Source organism: Gymnogyps californianus, chromosome 2, assembly GCF_018139145.2.
Source record: "Gymnogyps californianus isolate 813 chromosome 2, ASM1813914v2, whole genome shotgun sequence".
Lineage (NCBI taxonomy): Eukaryota > Metazoa > Chordata > Aves > Accipitriformes > Cathartidae > Gymnogyps > Gymnogyps californianus.
Genome location: NC_059472.1, coordinates 152872726 through 152890418, shown reverse-complemented (window position 1 = coordinate 152890418; position 17693 = coordinate 152872726). Strand labels below are relative to the sequence as shown.

General features: G+C 38.0%; 1 protein-coding gene across 15 annotated transcripts in view; it reads left to right on the top strand.

Moving 5' to 3' along the window:
* Positions 1–17693, top strand: part of PARD3 (par-3 family cell polarity regulator) — a 462214-nt gene that overhangs the window by 142045 nt on the left and 302476 nt on the right. For all 15 annotated transcript variants that reach the window (XM_050915860.1, XM_050915861.1, XM_050915856.1 and 12 more), the window contains exon 3: positions 13929–14109. In XM_050915860.1, the coding sequence (XP_050771817.1) occupies positions 13929–14109 (181 nt within the window). The remainder of the gene's footprint in view (positions 1–13928; positions 14110–17693) is intronic.

Below are 17693 nucleotides of genomic sequence, written 5' to 3'. Positions count from 1 at the left end.
CTGCTAGAAGACATTTAGAGAGGAGTGGAAGGTAAGAGGTGAGATTGGAGTAGCCTTGGAGCCTACGGAGAGTTTCTATCAAGTAGGATTGTGAAGTGTACATAGAAGAACACTTAAAAAGAGAAAAAAGAAAAAAATATCTTAAACCCACCCCCACCCCCACCCCACCCCCCCCCTTTAAAAAACCCAAACAACCTTAACTGCCCCAGTTGCCCTAATACTCTCCATGGTATTAATATTATTTCCTCTCTCCTTCCCACCCTCCGCCCCCAGCTGTTTTCCCCTTCCCTCCAGAGCTGGTCATGCTTGTCCTTTGCCAGGCAAAGCAAAGCAAGGTTCCTCAAGCTGCCTTCAGCTGTGGCTGTGGTTATGTTTTGCTTAAAATATTTTTAAGCTGGAAATATTTTAAAGCAAAATAGTATTTTTTTTTTAACAGTCAATCAGCAGAGAATCACCAAATCTTACTGAAATGGACATTGACTTAATGAAATATCTAACTATGCCATGAGTGTAGAAGCAGAGCGAGTGCTCCTTTGATTTGCTTTGATTGTATTTTTCTGTATAATTTACCAAGAAATGAAATTCAGCAACAAAGTCCTCCCAAACACATGCTGATTTTCAAGGACTTAGATAGCCATGCCTCTTGCAGCTACTGAAAAAGAAAAACAACTTTTCTTTGTTCTGGGCCCTCAGAGACTTCCATTTTTTCATATTTTTTAGGGTGTTTGAAAGGGATTGTTGGGTTCTGAAAGATTTGGGGTTTTTTTGAGTAATAAAAGGGAATTATAAATGAATCAGAACCCCATTAGTTCAGTGAGCACTACTCAGAAGAATTTATTTGTAGGTTTAAAATAAATAATTTTTTGCTGCACAAGTCAAACAGCTCGTTTTGTGTGATGTTTCTGAATGGAGCCTTTGGTAATCAGATTCCACACACGCTTTAACCTTGTGCAAAATTTAATGAAAAATAGAGTTACTACTGAATATACTGTTTTGCCAGCTCAACAAAAGATGTTAAGTTCTGCATATTTTTGCATAGTAAAGATGAGTGTTGACAGTGTAATGATCCATTTGGCACAGATAAAATAATGAATGATTTTAATAACCTTACAACAATATTTGAATTCACTATGAAATATAATATAGACACTTCAAACAGAGACAGGCCTGCTGCCCTGGTATGGAGTGCCAGCTACATATAACCTTAATTTTTCTAGGAGAGAAAAGAGGAGAAACAAAGAGGCTAGATCAGCCCAGAGGAGACAGTGAGGAATTAGGGCATCTGCAAGATGGAAGGGATCTGTTTCGAAGTTTTCAGTGCAGTCCTTGTCCACAGATTGAAGCTGATGAGTTTTGGCAATGCTTGTATGTCCTTCCCCAGGCTGGGTGACATTTATATTATGTGTTGGAAAATGCGTTCATGGATATGGGGTGAGTCAAGGTAAAATGCAAGAATGATAGTGTATTCCCAAGTTTGGTAGCTTGAAATGATTGTGCATACAAATGTAATTTCTCTTTTGAGTGTTTCTTTTCTAAAAATGTTTTTCAGATTCATCTGGGTGATGTAGGTGCATTGGTCCCAGTTTCCACAGTGATCTAGGGAATTAATTTTCAAAATGAGTTCTGAAAATAAGGCTGGAGTCTTTGAAGCTTTCACACGAAATTATTTAGGAGTATAATTCTATCAAAGTCCCTATTTCTGTTCCTGTCTCTTTGGTTATAATGCTTTGGTTATAACTGCTGCATCCCTATGTAAAGAGAGAGCACTGTAAGGCGGTGGAGGCTTCTGCACCAAGTAGTCAAGAATCATGGACTGATGCAAACTGTCGTTAGAGTAATATCAGAGATCTCCTTTGCTATTCTTTCCTGCATTTCACAGAAACAAAAGCGTTTGACTTCCAGTGAATGTGTTTGGAAGATGGATGTGATGATATTAACCAGCTAGTTTCCTTCTGAGATCCTCCCTCCTTACTCTTCACTTCCTCCTGATGCTTTTTTTTTTTTCTGTTTGTGTTTGTTTTCGTAAGCATTTAGAGGTCAGATTTGAAAAGTCACCAGGCAACTTTTAAAAGCGGTGTTTCAAAAATATCTTGGCATCTGATTTCTATTGGTTTTATGGGGAAAAAAAAAGTGAGATGCCTCTCTGCAACCTTGTCTGCCAAATTATTGTTGAAAATGTGGCTCCAGATAATTTTAAAAATGGTTTTGGCATTGGGAGCCTAGGTTTTAGTGAAAGTCCCTGGGGCTCAGTTACTACGTTGTTTAACTTTGTGTTTTGTAGGAAATAAACACAGGCCCTATCTCCTTCTAGCAGATTACAGTGTATGGTAGATGGATATCCATCTGGATGTGGATGCACCAGGCTATTTTTTCTTCATACAGAGATCACGATAATCCCCTTGGTTGTAGAAAACCTAAAGGTGTTTAGGAAGAACTGTAGTATGGCAGTTTTGGGATCCTCTCCCTTTCTAGACTATCAAATGTTATCTAATGGGTGTCTTTTGCTTAAGACCAGAGCTCCTCATCTGGCATAGATTCATGTAACAGTTCTGGTGAGTCAAGTGCCCTGTGCCTGGGGGTTGCCACAGGAGGGAGCAACCTCCTTGGATCTCCCGGTATGTGTTGCTTGCCATCAGCCCGGTGCTGTTGGACCGCTACCTTTTATTCTTCATTTTGTAAGGATAGTCCTAATGGACTGTAAGTTAGGTTGCATTGTTTTCACTATTGTTACATTTTAAAACAATATGAAATGTTAGTCACGAGGAAACAATCAATCGTTTGGATTTAAGATTTTTTTTTTTAGAGCCTTATTTAAAGAAAGGGAGGCATGAATTATTGCCTAATATGCTGATTATTTTTGTCGTTATGCACAAAATGAAGAATATTGTTGTTTTAAAATGCCAAAGGTAAATGTCTCTCTCTCTGATATTTTTTAATACTAAATAATGAAGTTAGTTAAAAAAACATCCCTATCTTGTTGTTTTTAAGACCTCTGAAAAGTTTCTTGGTGGGGAAAAAGAAAGCGTTATACAAAAGGCAAAAGGTACACAGAGTTTTTTACCTTTTGAACAGACCTTGACGTTGATTTAAAATAAGCCTAATTTAATAGGTATTGTATTGCACACTGAAGATAATTTAGGCTAATGTCAAGGACAAGTGTTATCTATTCCTTTGTTGTAGTGAGGTATTGAAATAATGAGTGGAACAGAAGGGAATCAGAAAATGTTTGAAGTTTTTCATCTGTGTCTCTAGATGGGTATTTTTAATCACATTCTCCTGGCTTTTGCATGCAAATTACACTGAACAGCACACACTATATAAAATGAAGAGCTGTATTTTACAAAATCTATTTTCTTGAAGTTTAATAAGCTTGCAAAGATTGGCCTATGCTTTAACTAACTAGGTACCTTTTTGTACCTCAGCTGAAATTAAAATCTTAGATTTTAAATGCTGCTGTTTTGATGCTGTAACATAGGAATGGAAAACCTGGTCTTTTTGGAGGTTTCTGAAACCATTTTTTTCTTGGTACTCAAGGGCTGCAGCTCCCAATGACAGATGAGACAACTGTTTAGATTTAATACATCTTTATTTCAGCAATATATCTTGCTGTGTGACATCAGCCCCTCTAATAACCCAGTGTCTGGATTACTTACTGCATAGCGTCACTGCTTAACTGTTGACCTCTGTGGCAGAAATAAAATACTGAACTCCTATATGGTCCATGCTGTTGACTTGGAAATCTGCTGACCTGCAGAGCCATCCCATACCCACAAGCTCAGCTGCATCTTTTTGAGCCTTGTCCTCTTAGAAAAGGAGGCAGACTTTTATAGTGCACTCTAAAAATCTAAAATTGCTTCCAAAGTAATATTAACAACATTGTCCTCAGTGTGGTTTGCATATATTCGTTTGTGCTGAGGGATCAAAAATGGAGGAGGTGAAATTGGCTTATTCACATGCTCAGATGTGTCCCTGCTACTTTCCAAGCATAGCACTCTCTCTTCCGATACCATGCTTTCTTTACACACCTCTTTAAAGCCAGGATAGATACATTTTTTCCTATTTCTTTTCAAAATGAGCTAAAGAGGTACCATGGTAAATCATATATTGTGGTAATTTTGCAGAGTATGTCCTTAGCCTTGAACAAGAGGGCTGTTTTTACAAAGGGATTTTGGAAGAAATCTTTTCCATATAAATTGAGGATTTAAGGAAATAACAGGGTAGCGTTATACTCTCTATGCTTTCAAAGGAAGAGTCAGTGAAGAAACAACCCATTACAAAAATCCCATGATAAAACCCCTATGATTGAAAAAACTTTCTAATTTAGGACAGATATTTTCCCCAGCTGTTCTCATAGCCCAAACAAGCATGGAATTAAACATTTTAGTACCTGCTGTGTGGAGGGACTGTAGCAACTGAGGAAAGCAAACTTCTCTCTAAGTGTGATGTCTTCATTTTTGTTGAGAAGCATCAAAGAAAAATAAAAGATTGTTGAAGAGAAATGAGGATGTTCCCTTCTATTCTTGCACTCTCATTTTAGCAGTATTTTTGTGTTTACTTGCAAGCTTTGGAATCTCTTACCCCATAATCTTAATCAAACCACTTTTGCAGTGAGATGTCTGCAACGTTTCTGCTTTTTGGATTTTGCGTGGCTGCCCCCATCCTCCTAGAGATCAGAGTGCAGCGATGGCACTGCCCACTCTTGCCAGGGCTTAGCTTAACAGCTGCGGGTACCAGCACTGATTAATGCATTCAGTCATTATCTCCATTGAGAAGGCTGGGATCAGTAGCTAATTCATACTGCTTGTGGAGCCTTCCTTAGCATGGTTAAAATTAACCGCAGGAATGCAGCATTTAGGAGCATGAGTTAACGTAACGAACTGGAGCTTCTACCTGTTCCTGGCCCAGGGGAGCATGCCCTACTGAAAAGAAACCCATCTACTGGCATTTATGTCCTTCTCCCCATGTCTGTCAGCTTCATGAAGTGTAGACTGCTGCTACTTTTCTTTTTGCCAGCAATGCCTTCTGGCCATGTAGGACAGGGCTGCTGGGTTGTCTGTCTGTAGATGACGACAAATGTAGATGTTTTCTTTGGCCATGGAAGTTACCTGGTGATGAAGTCCAAGATCCAGCTTTGGTGTTGGACTTGCTGTGTCCCTACAGTAGGTTCGGCCAGGTGAGCAGGTCAGAAGGACTTTGCAGGATAATCAGTTTGTGTGTGCTCTGTACATACTTGTGTCTGTCAGGCTGCTCACGTGGGCTGGTGGCTCGAGTCTCATTCAGTATGTTAATCAGAAGTGGTATGTCTGGTATATTCAAGGTCTGAGGTCATGAAAAAGCAAATCCAGCCAACCTGACAGGCAGCTCAGTGGCAGCTACCTCTAATAGCCCTCATAATACTTTTAACACTGCTCAGTTATTGTCTTATTTCTTGGTCTAAACCTCAGCCTGACTTAACCCGTGGAGGTCAAGTAGAGAGCAATTCAGACAGAACATACACAAATTACTTTCCAGGGTGCCATAGTCATGCTTGCTTTTAGTCTGTTGCTCAGCAATAGAGGGGAGAAGGGAGAATAAGTCTTTAAAATATGTGTAATATTAAACTAATACGTTTTAAATATTTTAAAATTTTAAATATATTTAAAATATATTTAATAGTCTGGGAACTTACAAGATAGTAACTAAAACTGCATTTAATTCCTACTGGAAGAAGATAGGTTGCAATTTAAAATTCGTTCTAGGATTTCTCAGATCAAAGTGCCGTAGGAAATGAATAATCAAAAGCAATGTTTTAATAAAAAGCTTGTATATTTACTTCAGAATCATTTCTTAGATTTATAGAATCATGAAAGCAGAAGATTTTTAAACTATCTGTAAAATTAAAGTGTCCTTTGAATCAATAGATGAGTTCTGATCTCGCAAATAACTTGGTATGTTATGTTGAGCTTCGAGAGTGAAGGGTGTTTACTTAGTCAGCAGATTTGAGAATGGCTTTCAACGAGACCTAGGATGTATTTTCCAGCACTGGTTATTTTATATCATGGGATTTTAAGGGGGCAGATTATGTTCAGAAAAGGCAAATGCAGTGTCCTGCATATGGGCTGGAATAACCCCACGCAGCAGTATGGGCTGGGGGCCCACTGCCTGGGTGGGAACAGACCTGGTGGACAACTCGATGAATGTGAGTCAGCAGTGTGCCCTTGTGATAAAGATGACCAGCTCCATCCTGGGCTATATGAGCAAGCCTGTAGCCAGCAGGTTGAGAGAAGTGGCTATTTCTCTCTGCTTCTGGAGTATTTTGGCCTTCTCAGTACAAGCAAGACATTACCATGATGGCCCAGCCAGAGGCCACCAGGGTGAGTTAGGGGACTGGAGACCATCACAGGGAAAGGGACGCCTTCAGGGGTGATTTATGGCCATGTGGTTGCCTAAGGCACAGCATTCTTGATATAGCTGCTCTCTCTCAGGTATGGTGAAGATGGAGCTAGACTTTTCTCTGAGGTGCACAGGAGTAGTGCAAGGGACAACAGACAAAAGTTGCAACAAGGGAAGTTTCAGCTTGATATAGGGAAAAAAAATTCTTGAAACCAAGAGTGGTCAAACACTGGGAGAGATTGCCTAGAGAGTTTGTGGAGTCTCCATCCTTGGAGTTATTCAAAACGCAACTAGATGTGGCCCTGAGCAACCTCCTCTCACTGACCCTGGTTTGAACAGAGGCTTGGACTAGATGATCTCCAGAGGTCTCGTCCAGTTCAGGTTATTCTGTGATTCTATATGAGCTTACACTTCTGTATAATCCACAGAAGATCCAATACAACATGTTAATTTGATAGTAGAATGTGACCCTTAAAATGTCCTTCTCATTTTTCCAAAAGCAGTAATGCAGTAAAGTTATTACGAGAATATCAGGTTTTTGGCTCCCTTCTAGCTATATTACTTTGAAAAGTTGTTATGAAAACCTAGTTCTGGCTTCATGACTGAAGTTGATTAATTAGGACAGGTAAAGATTTTCTTGAAATTATACAGGTTTGTTGTTTGTGTTACAGTTTGTCTAAAATTGAAACTGCGCTTGCCCTTTTTCTCCTTTTAAAATGTAGGGTGATCTGTTAGTCTATTGAGGGGACACTCAGGTTGCACGTATAGCACAGAATGCCTCTTAGATGCTGCTAATTTTGCTAATTGATTTTTTTTTTTTTTTTTACGTCTGGGGGCCGTAGTGCATTATTTGTGAAAATGTCCATTTTTTTCTGTATTTCCTCTTACCAGTTCATTGAAACAGTAGTTATATTTAAGTGGGTTTTTAATGAGCCGTGTAGAAAAGTGAAGCTCAAGGAATAATAAGAATTTGGGTCTGCCATGGGGCTATTAAAGTCAGTTCAGTCATCAGAAAGCCTACAAATTGATTTCATATTTAGTTTCTTTCATGTCTAAATAATAATTGTCTACTCCCTTGCTAATTATTTTCCCGAATTTATGTTTTTTTCCTCTTGTACTCATCTGTTCATTCAAAAGCAACTTGTATTTCAAGATGTTTTGGAGTTTGAGGTGCCATTAGCTGAAATTTGATTTACTGCTGGGCCTTATTAAACAAGTATTATTTAGTTCTGCATTGTAACATGGACTGAGTAATACACAAACTGCTTTGGGTGCACATGGTTTTTGCCAACCCTAAAGAGTTACTATAGAAATCTGCTTACATTCTCTTGCAGTCCACTTGCTACGGTTGTGCTCATTGTAGAGGAAGTTTGTAGTCAGTTCTGCGGTTGCCTTGTGGATTCACTGTACAGGCTTGCTTAAGACTGGAAAAGTTTTTTGCTGAGGAAAGGATGCCAGTGACGCTCATGTTTAAGTTTTCTGCCAGCTTCCTCCATGTCCTCTTTCCAGATAATTGCTGCACACGTCTGAAAGTGTATGGCAATGCTCTGAGAGTGACTGAAATCTCTCACATCAGCAGATCAGGTGGCTGTCAGAAAGTGTGTGCAGGCAGAGACCTGTACGTTGGCACTGCAGGACAGGGCTGGGCTTAATCCTATGGCATCAGGTTTTAAAGGAAGTGCTCGAAGTAGCTATTTTAGGTGGAGATATATATTGACAAGGCTAATTTAGATTTTAGAATCTCATTTGAACCATCAAAATCTCTCTCTTCAAGGACCAAAATCTCCCGTGAAAAAGTTATTTAGTCCAGTTATTAAGCATAAATTGAGAACCAGAATCCTTGCCAGCATGGTCGCCTCACCAGAGGTGGGTGTTGAGCTGGTCCGTCACTTGGAGCTGCCTCAGAAGGGCTATGCTCGCTATTCTGCTGGAAGCAGAAAAATAATCACTTGTGTGAAAGGCAGTTTTGTACACGAATGGCCATCCTGCAGGAGATGATGTGCCGCATAAATGCCAGAAGACCATAGCAGCTGTGAAAGGGAAGACCACATCTGGAAGTTGTTGTATGGGCCAGGAGGGGAAGTACATGGTTCAGCCAGGGGAACCGAGACACTTCTGGTTGCTCAACAGATCAACTACCGAGCAATTGGTCACTGAACAGCGGAACAAACTGGGAATGTCCTTGTATGAAATTATCTGATAAGTGTCCTTCTGGTGAGAAGAAACCAGATATTTAAAATGGCTCCTAATCATTAAAAAAGATAAGTGATTTCAATGTCACTCTGTGTTAAAAAGAGCGGACAAGAAGTGCAGAGGATGTGAAAACCAGAGAATGTGAAGACCAGACGATGCAAAAAACAGAGGATCACTTGCTGTCTTTCTAGCATGAGAATAGAGCTGTAATCCTAACTGATGTTGAAGTAAGTCTGAAATCATTACTGGTGCCTACACATGAGCCAGTATCAGATTCATCAATAAATATTACAAAAGAATTTAACGAATTTTGGACAGATACTTAGGAATATGCAAAATTCAAGTGATCTTCTTGACAATCTTACTTGTCATAGTGGGGGAAAAAATTCAGCAAAAGTTTCTAGCTTTATGAGTTTCTGTGAAGTGGAGGATTTCTGCTTTTGTGGTTTTGTGCTGGAGAGAGATGACCTGATCGCACCATTTGATAGTGATGAATTGTTTTTTATGGTCTTAGTACTTAATGAAAATGTAAACAACCGTAGCTGGTGTGAATAGTTTTTTAATCCAGTTAATTAACATTCAAGTACTTAATCTAGTCTATTAATTAAGAATGCATATGTGTTTACTGATTTTTAATTACGTTAGAATAGACGGAAATTGTAATAATTAATGTTGGAATGCAGACTGCTGCTGCTGTGTCAATATTAAAATAAATCAGTCTTTTTGCTTTTTATTTATTTAAGTAAATATAACCTGGTTAGTATGATATGATGAGTCCCAGACAGAGCAGTAGAGAAGCTCATCCTGGTATCTCTTTCAGAAAGAACTAAAGTTTGGATTCTAATTAATTGCATAAAACATGGTGGTGTGGGGAGTCAGTCAGATGTGCTATAGAGGGCTGAAGGCAGTGATCTGCTGGAATCCTCCTATCCCAAAGCCAACGGTGTCTCAGTAAAACTTTGTTTTGATATCTCAGGCTGTAGAATCATTTCTTTGTAAGCCATTTGCTTGATGAAGCTAGTATATTTAGCAAAAAGAATTAAATTATGTTGCTCCTCCTTATTTTTCTGTTTGCTGTGGAAAGTCTTTATTAGTCAAAAGAGAAGAGCATCAGGTTAGTAGCTGGTTTTTAAACTGTACTCCTACGTGTTTGGGTTTTTTTTGTCTTTGGAGGATGATGGTAGCAATTAAAAAAAACCCCTTTTAACATATACTGAAATCACAAGTATGCTTTTTACCACTGGGACAATTGTTGAGTTTTACGGCAGTTCTTTGTATTTTTTTTTTTTTTAAATCTGTTGGTTAAAACCTGACTGTTGTTGCTTTTTAAAGAAATTGTGTCTTTTGTTGATAATTCGTATAAGATTACTTATATTTCTTGCTCTGGAGTTTAAAAAATAGGAGTATTTTCATTTATGCATATTGACCTTTCGAAGACTTACTCTAATTCCATTGATGAAATGGAATGAAGCTTTCCATAGATTGTCATCTGAACAAAGCTGCTGTCTTTATGCTTGAAAGTGCTACTAAATATTTGAAACTTCATTTTTCTTGAAAAACTAGTATACACTTATACTATGGACCAAATTCTTATCTTGTTCAAACTGATGATTCTTCCTGTGCCAGCTTACATTGATGAAGGATGTGGATCTGTACTGAAACCTCCTTTCCGTTGCTTTTGCCATATTATAATTCGAAATGTAAACATGCCAGTCTACATTAAGCCTGTCATTTATTAAATTTGTTTTGGAAGACAAAGACTACTTGATTTTATTTCCCATTTCCAGATTTTTAGTTCAGTGATTGAAAAATGCAAATAGTGTGTCCTGTTACCCCATGTGATTAAAACTGCTGTAACCTATTTAACCATATTTTCACATCTTTGATGCATTTAAGTTCAAGTCCCATGGAATGGGGGGTGGATATAACTTATTATAACTACTACTATTATTATGTATTTATTATTATTATTGATATAATATTTGGTCTTTGGCTGAGGGGTTGTCTTTTTAAAAAAATGGATTCAAACAAGCCAACTGGCTCCAATTTTCACTGAATTTTGGTGGAAGATCTTTTAAAGAGCTAATATTGATCTAATATGGAACAGCTAAGCTATTTTCTTCTTTCTTCATGCATTGTTATGGTTTGTTCAGCCCTTCTGCTGATCCCTTCTGCATAAGAATGGATGGTGTGATGAGTTTCTCAGGTCACTGCAAGTGATGAGATCTAGAACTGCAGGACAGAGAACAGGAGGCATAGCTTATGTCAGGTATTGGAAGTCATCATGGAGTGATTCTGGAAAGGAGGATGCAGTTCCTTGCATTTGAAAACCAGCACTGTGCATGATTATGGTAATTTTAGTCATTTATTTCTTATTTAAAAAAAAAAGTCAACATGGAAGCAGTCTCCCTATAATAAAGATGATGATGTTTCCAGATTTCCAGAAAAGACAGTAATCTTTGTTTTCTACTCTCATTGTAAATCTGATATTTAAAGCCTAGCAAAATACCATAGCTTTACCATTGACTTTAAGGCTGATAAAAGCTGGTCTAGTAATGTGTGTTCCATGCTTTGCCAAATTAGAAACGTCTCTTTGGCCTTTAAACATGACTGGCATCTCACTGACAGGCCACTTGTTTCCCTGGCACAGAGCAGTGTTTATTGCTGTGGATCCCTGCTGCAAAGGATTCTTTGTAGGTCCAGTGACCTACTTGTGTGGCTTCCTTCGAAGTAGCTGTAAGGTGTCTCTTCAGATGTTTCTTGTTCCTGCAAAGATAGTAGTTGAGGTGTGATTTCTGGGCCTCTAGAGGTACAAAAGTGTATAATTACTTTCCTCAAAGAATTTCCCTTGATTAAAATAAAATGTGTTGGAGAAATCAGAAATGAATGCTTGATATCAGAATACAGTGGAAGATGTTTTGGTTGTCCTTGTTTCCTGCGAGCTCGTCATCCGCAGAGTGGCATACCAAGCTCTGGAAATGTAGATCCAACACTGTTTATTCACATTAAGTCTTCCAGTCCTGAAGACTTTCTAGCTTATTGTGAGGAACAAGTGTACCTTTGTAACGCTGTTTTACAATGAACTTCCTAACCTGCGTTTCTAATGCTAATTAGAGTTGGAGAAGACTAACATGGCTTGTGTTTCTTCACATGTTGTATGCAAAAATGTTACAACTTGGTATGCTTTTTAATGGAACTGAAGCCTTTTGAAGGTTTGATGCTGTCAAAACGGTGAATACTTGCGAAAATACGTAAGATCAAAAGCTAAGCTTGAAATGAGAAACATTTGGTTTTAGATGTTCTGAAGTCGTAGGTTATAGACTGTCTGGAATAGGGAAAAAGCTAGAGGCAACTTACAGTAGAACATACATATATAGAGATTTATATGCACGTACCTTTTTACATACATCTAATATATATAAAATACTTGCAGCAGCATGCATTGAGTAATATTTTTCAATCAGCCTCAAAGGAACAGAATGTAATTTGGGCATTTATCTTGATACATGCCACGCAAAGGAGAAAAAGATTTGATGTTCCATGCCTAGAATTCTTAAATGCATTGTTTGTGTTTTGTTCTAATACTTTACACATCTTCACTTGTGGATTAATTTATTTTCAGTTGCTGGAGGTTGGTGATTAGCTTGTTATAAAACAGATAGTAAAAGTGTTATGAGTAAAGTGTGCTTCTTTTGAGAAACATGCTTCAATTTTTGTAAGCATTGGTATTTCACAATGTGTTAGAAAACTAAATTTCCAATACTCTTGAGCTACTGCCATTTTAGGTGTTGTCGCATCTCTTCTGTGTATAGATTTCTCAAGTATAAAATAATGATTTGTAGGTTAAAAACATGTTCTAGCTGTCTGCAGCTGCAGCGTGGTTTTCCTTCTGCTCCCTACCTTTCAAATAGCAGTGGAGAGAGCATGGACTTTTTACCCATTACCAATTTACATGCCAGAGCCTAAATTTGCATTAGGTATGGAATTATTGGGAGAAGTTTGCTACTGTCTGCAATTTCAAAACTACTTGTTAAAAAAAGTTAATGCCTGAAAGTACTTTCCAAAGCTGAATTCCCAAATGGTTTCCACTTGGGCTTGCAGTTGCGGTTTTAAATTTTTTTACTGATGTTTGTGTAAGTAAGATTTGAATAAAGGGACTAATATTAAAATCTGTAGGATGAGATGATGTCAAATTCACTTTAAAAAAAAAAAAAGAAAAAAGAAATCAACCTCTCTGATTCCTTTAGGTTATACGAAGCTTTAAGTGTTGTTCTAACAAAATAAAGAATTTGCAGAGATCAGCGTAGGTTTAAGTTGATTTGCTCCATTTACCCTACCAATTTGGACAGAAGAATGTAATGCTTTCTTGGAAATGTCTTTCAAATATTACATTACAGATTAATTTATAGGCTGCAGAATGCTGTTATCCATAAAACTTTTTTACCCATCTTGAAAATTAAGTTCTAAAATTAAATGTGTATAAGAGCTGGCCTTTTCTCTTTCAGTAGGTCACCAAAGATAAATTGGGATCAATTATTTGTTTCAAATAAAAGCATTCATTTACAGTGGAAAAAATATCTCAAATTTACCAAAAAACACGGTGATGTTTTTCCTATTTCCCTTGCAACGGTGAACACAGTTTTAGTAAATCTTTATTAAATTAGTGACTTGGCTAAGTTTCAAATTGGGCTTGAGTTCTTAGGCTTGTGTTGGAGAAGCTGATTGCAAGCAAATACAGAAGTATCTCTGTAAATTTGAAGAAAGAAATTTTGCAAGGGAAGCCCACAACTTAAATCATATTAATAGATAATAGATTAATAGGTGGCAGATTAATAGATGATAACTTGTAGTGATTATAACACTTCTGGGTGGCTTTGTATTTTGTCTGTAGCTTTCAATGTGTATTAATGTAATTTCTTACTGTATGTTTTTATTCTGTAAAAATGTGGTTTTACTCATGATTTGACTTTGTAGTAAAGATGCATATAGAGGTATCAAAACACAGGTGATAAATTCCAGTACACAGGCATTGATCAGCACTCAGATAGTTTTCTGCATTGCTGGGTAGGATGAAGTGATTTGCCGGGGAAGGTGCGACCCTTCCTTTCCTGACTTGGTGCTGTTCATTCTGCTACTCGCAGTGCTGGGTTTCGTGTCCCACCAGAGCTGTTGACCCTTTGTACTACCGAATTAATGGCTGCCTTTGTTTGAGCTGATGATGTGATCTAGGCATTGACCTGAGTCTCTGCTGATAGATGTTTCTTGCTCTTTGGTGGGAAGGAATGATGAAATGCTGATCTACAATGGCACTTTGATGTTGCTGAAAGTTTTTTTTTAACAGTAGATTAAATTGTCATTTGCAGCTTGTAGCTGTGTTTGATGAGCAAGATCCACACCATGGAGGTGATGGCACCAGCGCCAGCTCGACAGGCACACAAAGCCCGGAGATTTTTGGCAGTGAGCTTGGCTCCAACGCGGCGTCAGCCTTTCAGCCTTACCAAGCAACAAGTGAAATTGAGGTCACCCCTTCAGTCCTTCGTGCAAGTAAGTAAATGTTCTTGGTATCTCGATGTGTTCTGTCTTAATTTACGAGGATGCGAAGTGCTGTTACCCATTCATGCTGCTGGGAAAATGATTCATTGTCTGTCCTTATGGAAAACGGATCGGAATTGAGAAACTGTAAATGCTTGTTGCATGCAAGTAAACAAACCTTTCTGTTTTAATAAATTATTTATAAACTGCTTTTAGGAGCAATAAGCTCCTTCTGTGCTGCCAGTTTAAAATTGTCCTCACACTAAAAATCACAGCAAAATTTCCAAATGCAGTTGCTGCACGATGTAATTTTCAGTTTGCCAGTTTTATTCCATTTAATGAAGAAAAGGGTAAAAAGAAACTAAAGATAGGAGCGCTTTCTACTGAACCTGTCAATGTTGCTAGGTTATGCTTGTCACCTTTCCCTAAAAACACCTGCTGATATGTGCCTTTACTGTGTTGCAAAAATACACTTCTTTAAAAACCAGAAACCATAGCCAAGAGCATCCCTTTATTTTGTTTATTTCAACATGGGGAACATTTGTTGCAAAACCATGAAGCAGGAATTATATATCACATTTCTTGCTCAGGCAGGATCTTTGAATATTTCAGCTTATTAGGAAGAAAGATCACGCAACAACATTTACTGTGTAATTTTAACTGTTGTTAAAAGTACCATGCAACCAAGACAATGTTGGGTAAAGCATTGTGCCCTCTTACATGTAGTGTCTATCATTTTGCTCACTGAACTTTTGAAGTAGTGACTCCACTCCAGAAAATTCGTAGCAGAAGTTAGTATCAGTCAGTCCTTTGATGTTCTACAGATATGGTGTTTTAAACAACTATTCCTAATTCCCAAGAGATTACTTTTCTGTAGGTGTTCTTTTAATGGATAAAATTTGTGTTTAAGTAATCAGGTAAAATGCAAATGGAAAAGTTACCACTCTATTAAGTTTCAGGGGTTTTGTACCAGAGTGTTTTCTGTAAAATTAAGGGAACAACATTTAACAGTTATCTTACATAGACTTGAACGTGTATCTTTTCAAGCTATAACTATGTTTCATTACAACACAGAATTAAATTAGGGAAAGGATTAATGGCAGAATAAAGAAGTATCCTGGAATTTCAAGACTCTTCCATTTTGCTGTCACTGGAGTATGCTGCTGCTAAATGCATATCTCATTTCCATGCATAAGCCAAAAAGCTGTCCTCCTGGGTTCTCAACTTAGGGGGGGTTAGAGCAGGCAAATAATCACACTAAGGAGAAAATGTGTATGTATCTGGTGTATTATACAATACATTGATGTTAGTGCATCAAAATCATATAGCGCAGATTAAAATCCAATGATATATTGGACAGCTCACTTATCTTCGATGTTATTCTGGAAAATACATGGAATACTTAGCTAGTTCACAGATTACTAAAATGACCAAAAAGTGCTTTGAGACCCTACAATACAAAGGTCTATAGAAATGCAGAAGACTTTTAAAACTATTGTTAAGAATTATAGCTCTTTTGACACTTTTTATGAAAGCATGCAAAAATAAAATGGGTGAAACAATTTGTCATAAATATGTTATCACAAATCAGAGATGCTCTCTTATCTAGCTAATTCCTTTTTTTTTTAATGTTGACAATTAGATATATTTTGTTTTCAAATGTTCCAAACCACAGGCTTAGAATCCCAGTCCAGTAATATTATCCTGTATTAAACATACCTATTTCAAGAATTTCATTTAAATATACATTGAAAATCGAAATAATATCCCTATTGTATTTCCTTTATAACTTGTGAAGTGAAGCATAGCATACAAATGGTATTCTCAGTATTTCAAATAATTATCTTCTTACTGTGTAAGTTCTATTCAGCAAATAAAACCCATCCAGTTTTGTGGTAGATGCAGATCCTGATTATTACATGTTGACAAGGTCATATATCTATTAATTGGATTGGAGATGGGATACAAAATTGCTGTAATTATTGTAATTTTCTAGCTAATTGCAGGGTTGGCGGTGAATATTTTACTTCTAACAAATGAAAAACAGTATTCCGTCTGAAATTGGTTTATAGCATTTTAGACATTTTGTTTTACATCTCTGGTGCTTTTTGCTCACAAGCTGGGCTCTGTTTCTCAGCAGTTCGCTCGCAGAAGCGTAGCTTTGTGCCATTCTGCTACCGCTCACCTGCACCCAAGGGGTACGGAGCAGCCTCCATTCAGAGCCAGCATCTCAGCGCATTAGGCTGGGGCTTAAGGGCCTGCTGAGATTTTCGTCTCTTTGTTCTGGTTGCCATGCTACCCCTTTTGTTTGTTTATAGATCACACCGCTCCTCTCCCAGCAAGGGAAAGGTTAGCTAGATCAGGTCCAGCTGGAAAAGTAATATTCATCTGGATTCCCTCTTTTCCCATGCACAAACACAGCCTGTACTTTGCACATGGTGGGGTTGTGTCAAATTGAATCTTCCCATCTAAATGTGGAAACAAAAATGAGGCTGGCCCATACCCCCCATGTTGTTTTGCAATGTGAAAACACAATGCATCGATACAAGCAGTTGATTTATTTGTTTCTTACCTAACTCCTTCTCTTTTACTGCTTTTCTGTTACCCAAGTTGAACTTCCTCTTGTATTTCATCAGTTGAGCTGCATTTTTTTTTTTTTCCTAAGCATACAGTACACAAGGGGTTTTCTGTGTGTGCCTGTGTGCTTTCTGAGAAGAGGTTGGAAGCTCACTGCAGAAGATTGTTAAAGCAGACTGATGTTTATTCCCTGCTGAAATATAAACTGGAGGCGCAGGTGAAAATTGCCAAACCTAATGAGCAATTTGGCAGATAAGACAGGATGTCAGGCAGTGACAGTTCAGCAGCGGGTGCACTGCCTGTGAACCAAGTTGTTTGTTTCACAGTACTGCATTTAAATATTGTAAATAAAATCCCTTTCCAGCTACATGAGATATTGTGAAAAGGGTCATCTTTTTGTCTGGTTTTCCTTTTAAGTTATTTAGCTCTGTTAAATAACCAAGGGTGGTCTTAGTTCTTGGTCTTGGTGTGATTATATGTTACAAGTCTCTCTGAATGTTTCAGCAGTTACAGTTAAAAAGCTTTTTTAATATGTAACATTATTTGGAAAATACACTAAGAGGTTTAGAGGGCTGATTCCCCCCACCCCCACCCCCCACCCCCTGGCCCAAAGTAGAGCAGAGTAGGGGGGCTGAGAGATCTTTCTTTCTTTCTTCAGCTGTTTAATGGGAGGGTGTTGAGAAGATGAAGCCAGACTCTTCTCACATGGGCACGTTATTGCTGGAGGCAACAAACACAAGTTGCAACAAGGAAAATGCCAGTTAGATATTAAGAAAACAATTTTCACCTCGAGAGTGAAGCAGGCTGCTCAGAGAAGTTGTGGCATCTCCATCCTTGGAGATGGACAGAGCTTGACTGAACATGGCCCTGGGCAACCTGATCTAGCTGGTCCTGTTTTGTGTGGAGGGGTTGGACCAAATGACCTCCAGAGATCTCGTCCAACCTCTGAAGTTACTGTATAATTCTGTGACTCCAAATATAATTAATAAAATTAAAGTGTTTGCTTCTTGAAGCTATTA